This window comes from Myotis nattereri (assembly GCF_964212035.1).
Source record: "Myotis nattereri genome assembly, chromosome: 4".
NCBI lineage: Eukaryota > Metazoa > Chordata > Mammalia > Chiroptera > Vespertilionidae > Myotis > Myotis nattereri.
The window spans coordinates 101,257,563-101,262,842 of NC_138079.1; the positions used below are offsets into that span (position 1 = coordinate 101,257,563).

The following is a 5,280-nucleotide window of genomic DNA, read 5'->3' on the forward strand; positions in this document are numbered from 1 at the left end:
TCCTGGGGCAAGCAGAGGGCAGGAAAGGGAGTAGTTGCAAGTCTTCGATGGCAGAACTGTTATCAGAGATTCTGTTGCAATTTCGAGTCCAGAAGAGGACTTCCTCCCCCCACAGACAGACAGCCGTCCAAGGAAGGGGTGACACAGAGACAACTCCTTCTGACTGACGCCTCGCCCGGGGCCGGCCGGCCAGCACGCAGACGGCGGCTGGTAGGGGGCGCCGGTCCTGCCCCCGGGGTGAGTGTCCCGCGAAGCCGCGGTCCGCCGGGGGCGATGGGCAGTGACAGTCGGACGGCCCGGGCCCCAGACCTCCGTGCCGCGGCCAGCCCCCGCGCCCCACCTCAGACCCAGGCCCCAGAGTCGAACCCCCACGCCCCCTCCCTCTGCACGCCCCCGCTGCGGTGACAGCCGGCGACCTGGCTCCGCAGCCCCCGAAGCTCCGTGGCAGGCCGCCACGCCCCGTGCCAGGCCCGCCGCCTACCCACCTCTGCCGCCGCGCCGCTCCGTGCCGCGCCGCGTACCGCTTTCTTCTCAGCTCGCAGCGCAACTGAGCGCGGGCTTCTCTACGCATGCGCGCGCGCCGCCCCGCCCCCGCCGAGCACGCGCCAAGGGCTGCCCACCCCGGGTGCCGCGGGTCTCAGCCCAGCGGGCTCTGGGCATGCGCACCGACGCCCCTCGGCCGGGCGGCCGGAGCCCGGGCCAGCCCAGGACAGGTCCCGGCGCGGAGCGTCAGGGGTTCGCGGGCGGTGACTCCTGGCAGGAATCGAGTGAATGGCCGGCTAACCGGAGGGCTGGGGGCATCAGGAGACCAGAGGGCTGTCCGCGGGAGGTGCCGCTCCGCCGGGTTACGCGTAGACCCAGGAACGCGGTGGGCACGACGTCCGGTTCCGAGTGGGAGAAGGGACGCAGGGGATCCTAGGAGCTGGACTTTACGGGAGGGGTCCTAAGGCCGAATCCGAGAGAGACAGCGGGACAGAGACAAGAGACAGGGACAAGGCAGGCCAAGAACGAGGCCGAACAGAGGCACAGACGCAGTGGAGACAGGGACACAGAGGCCCAACCGGTAGAGAAAGGTCAGGCATAGGGGACAGACGGGGCGCAGAGGCCCCCGTCCTCGCCGGGGGAGGAGTCACAGCACCCTCTGCGGGTTCTGGCAGGGGCGGGGAAACCAGTGTCGCCGAGCCCCGAGCGGGTCTGTGGACCAGAGTGGTGGCCACAGCGCCTCTCGGTGAGCCATAGCGCTCTCTGGCGGATTCTAGGAGCCCCTGGGGAGTGGAGTCACAGCGGCCCTCGGTGTGTTCTCAGACCGACAGTGGCTCGTGGATTCACAGGGGGCTTCGTAACCGTTTTGGGGGATACACAGTGCCTTGTAGAAAGGTAAGAGCGTTCTCTGATGGGCTACGGCATCACGAGGAGGCGGCCCTCGGGGTGTTGGCAGAGGCCCCCACCAGAAGGCTCACAGCCTTCTGTAGGTATCACGGTGCCCCTGGGAGGGGGCAGATAGCGCGAGCGTGGGAGATCCAAGGTCCAAGGAATCATCAACAGCTGCCAAAGGAAGGTTCCAGGCAGCTCATTGGGCTATCATATCCCTCTGAGTCGCTGCGTTGGTCACACCCATTCTGGGCACGGGCGCGAGGCGCAGAGGGAGGCGCCCGGCAGGGTTGGGTGGGGACTCAGATGGCCACGCGCGCGATGTGAGCAAAGACTCCTCCACAGACAGATGCACTGGTCGAACGTGCGCCTTGATGTGGGAGTAGCGCCCCGCCCAGCCCCAGCCTGGCCCGCGGGTTCAGGCCGCCCTGCAACGCCCCCGCCGCTCGCGGCGCTGCAGTCTCCGAAGGCGCCGCGTCCACGCGTCGCGCCAGGGCAGCACGAGGCTCCCGCGAGCGGCGATGAGACCGGGCCCTCGGCCCCCTGGATCCCCGGCCGCCGCCCCTGGCCCGCCACCCAGCAGCAGGTAGCGGCGACCAGGTAGCAGGTGTGGGCAGCCGCAGGCAGCATCCCGTGCGGGCACCCACAGTGCGCTGCTCCCGCGCCGTGCGCGCTCCTCGCCGCTCCGGAACACGGCGAGCACGGCCACCGGGAAGCGCGTCCACAAGCCTCGCGCCTCGCCGCGCGCACCCACCGCCACCTGCACCGCTGCGGAGAGGACGAGAGGGGGCGGGGTTAGGCTGGGAAGCGGCAGGCTGCTCAGAGGAGAATCGGGCGCCAGGGGCCAGGAGGGAGGGCAGAGGGAAACAGACGACAACCACTGGAGAGGGAGCGCACAGAGAGGACACCGCAGAGGAGGGAGCAGAGAGATCACCAAGGGGCTGACGGGGCTGGGCCAGTGGCAGTGGGGCACCTGAGGGATGGGGTCCAGCAATGGTCAGGGTATCCAACGGGGACGTGGGGAGGGCAAGGTGGGAAGGTGGGGGCGGGAGGCCTGAGGGCTGCCTACCATAGTCTTTCCTGCAGAACTTTTTCAGGCTGATGCGGTAGCTGCCCCGGGTGGGTTTGCAGTGCAAATCGCAGTCTGGGGAGGGGAGACAAGGGAGTGGGCAGGCTGGCACAGATCCCCACCTCCTTCCCCCAACCTCTCCTTCTACCCTCCTTGAACCCATAGCACCCCTCCTCTCATGGACATGCCAGTCTAGAACCTGATATGTGCCCACTCACCCTGCGTCTCCACAGGGCTGCTCTCCTCAGTGGGTCCAGGGACAGGGGTCTCTGCAGAGAGGGTGGAAGAATGGCCTGTATTCGAGGGGGGCTGGGGTTTCTGGAACTCTCAGGGGATATGTAGGCAGCAGCAGGGAGCTGGGGTGGCCTAAGCAGGGCAGGGTCACTCACTAACACAGGGTGCCACTGGAGAGCGACTCTGTTGGAAGCCAGGGGCGCAGCGATTGCAGGTGAGGCCAGTGACACCATCCTTGCAGGGACACTGGCCGGTGGTCTGGTTGCAGGTTTTGCCAGCAGCACCAACAGGGTGACAGTCACAGGCTGAGGACAGAGGTGAAATGGTCAGAAACCCATCTGGGAATATGTGAAACCAGAGGGTGGGGGTATGCAGGCTCACCCCTGCAAGCGTGGCGGTCATTCGGTGCACGGCCCGGGTCGCGATAGAAGCCCTCCCGGCAGTAATGGCAGTGGCGGCCGGCAGTGTTGTGCCGGCAGTTGAGGCAGACACCACCACTGCGACGGCCGGACAGTCGGTACAGCTCCATGTTGAAGCGGCAGCGGCGGGCATGGCCATTGCAGGAGCAAGCTGCAGAGAGGGATGGGTCAGGGGCCGGCTGGCTGGATCCAAGATCCCCAGGCCACCCTCTAAGGCCTCACCAAGGCAAGCGTGGGCTTCCCGGGCTGTGGCCCGCTGCCAGGGCCTGTCGCAGTAGAAGGGCTTGCAGCGGCCACAGTCGGGGCCCTCGGTGCCATGCCGGCAGTCGCAGATCAGGTGGCCCTGGGTGTCCAGCAAGCACCTTGAAGCATGCCCATTGCACTTGCAGCGCCCGCCCACCTGGAGCTCAGCGGCTGAGTAAGAGTAAGGGACCACGGCCTCGGAGTCGCTGGTGTCCCCCAGCCTGGCAGGCCTCGTGAGCACTATTCGAATGTCTGTGGCGGTCACCCAGTCTTGGAGCACCGGGCTGCTGTCCAGATCCAGGCCTGGCGGGCTGCTGTCCTGCACGCTGAAGGCCAGAAGGCCACCGCCATCAGGCTGGGTCTGGGGCTCAGGAAAGCACAAAGCTTCAGGCCCGGGACCGGCTGGGCCATTGGCAGGGGCAGGCAGGCGGCCATAGTCCAGGCCACAGCAGGCGGAGAAGAAGCCCAGCGGGACCCAGCTGCGGCCGTGGTCCTGCGACTTGAGCAGGGCCACTGAGGTGGGGGGCGTGGAGCAGAAGCGCAAGCTCACAAACACCAGCTCGAAAGTTTTGCCCAGGGGTACTGTGAGGCTCACGTTGAGGGGCGCCTGCGTCAGCCAGTCGGAACGCCAGCACAGGGGGCTGGCGGTGCCCCCTGCCAAGGTCAGGAGGGCGGCGGGGTGTGCCCGCCGCGGGTCGGAGGAATCGCAGGCCTGCGTGGGGGGCTGCCCGCACGTGCTGGACGCCAGCACCTCGCGGCCCAAGGCCGCATTCACCAGGCCAGGCACGCAGGCTCGCGGGGCGCCCCCCTCCTCATGACAGGGGTCGGCGGGCGCTGGCGGCCCCGGGCTCAGCGCGGCCAAGAGCGTGCCCGCGGTCACCAGCAGCCCCCAGGGCCAGATGGGCATGGCCGGAGCCTCCGTGGGTCAGCCAGCTGGCCGTGGCCCCACACCGCTGTCCTCGTGGGGGTAGAGCCCGGGTCTGAGGCTCTGCCCGCAAAGTCGAGCAACCGCAGGCCCCGGGCGGCCACAGCCGGGGCCCAGATGAGGGTGCAGCCGCGGGCACGCCCCGGCCCAGCGCAGCAGCGAGGATGTTGGCGGGTCCTCCTGCAGGGCCTGGAGCGATGACAGCCTTCGCCCGGGCTCCGGGCCCCTCCGCCCTCGGAGGCCCCTCCCGCTGCCCGCTGCTCACACTCACCCACGGAGGGCCGGGTGGAGCAGGTCTCCGGGCCTCCGGGAATGGCTGAGGGCGGGCGGGCCCTGGGGCGCCGGGGCCGCCGCCTCCTCCCGGCTGCAGCGAGGGCCGCGGAGCTGTGCCAGGTGGGGGCGGGGGGCGCAGCAGGCTCAAGCCTGGGCCCAGCCAGGGGCGGGGCTGCTGGGGCCGAGAAGAAGGGAGGGGAGGAGAAGGGGCCTGGTCGGCATAGCGGGAATCAGAAGCAGATTCAGACACTGGCTGGGCCATCGGGGGAGGGGCCCGGGAGCCAGGAATTCGCTGTCGGGAGGGGTCTGGAGGGGAAAACTCAGCCACGCAGCCCGTGGGGGACCACCCAGCAGGGTCGTTGGTCCGCAGCCAGGTTTTGACTGCTCCTGGGGCTGTGTCACATGCTGGGCGGGGGTCTGGCAGGCTCCTCCCTCAGGCACAACAGGCAGGCTGGGCCCGGGTCTGAAGTCTGGGTCCGGGATGCTCCCTGATGTCCATGCAGGCCATACGGCATGAGAAGCCAAGTCGTACTGGTGCGTGTGGGGTGCCCCCAAGGCAGCAGTTTGCTCTAGTAGACAGAACCCAGAATTGGGACCAGGTCTTATTTTGAACCAAAGCTACTCTAATTTCCAGCTGTGTGGTTCAGATTCCTTAACCTGGTCCTGCCTCAGTTTCCTTTTTGGCCACATGCCTGTTATTTCACATTGCAAAGCTGGGGTGGGGATAGGGAATTTGATGAGACCAA

General features: G+C 67.8%; 1 protein-coding gene across 1 annotated transcript; it reads right to left on the reverse strand.

Annotated features, from left to right (window-relative positions):
* Positions 1–1,723: 1,723 nt before the first annotated feature.
* NTN3 (netrin 3) lies at positions 1,724–4,243 on the reverse strand (the record flags this gene model as incomplete). The annotated part of the gene is made up of 6 exons (XM_081089248.1): positions 1,724–2,139; positions 2,441–2,515; positions 2,659–2,709; positions 2,830–2,979; positions 3,056–3,244; positions 3,316–4,243. The coding sequence occupies 6 exons, from the start codon at positions 4,241–4,243 to the stop codon at positions 1,790–1,792; spliced, it is 1,743 nt and encodes a 580-aa protein (XP_080945374.1). The 3' UTR covers positions 1,724–1,789.
* Positions 4,244–5,280: the final 1,037 nt, after the last annotated feature.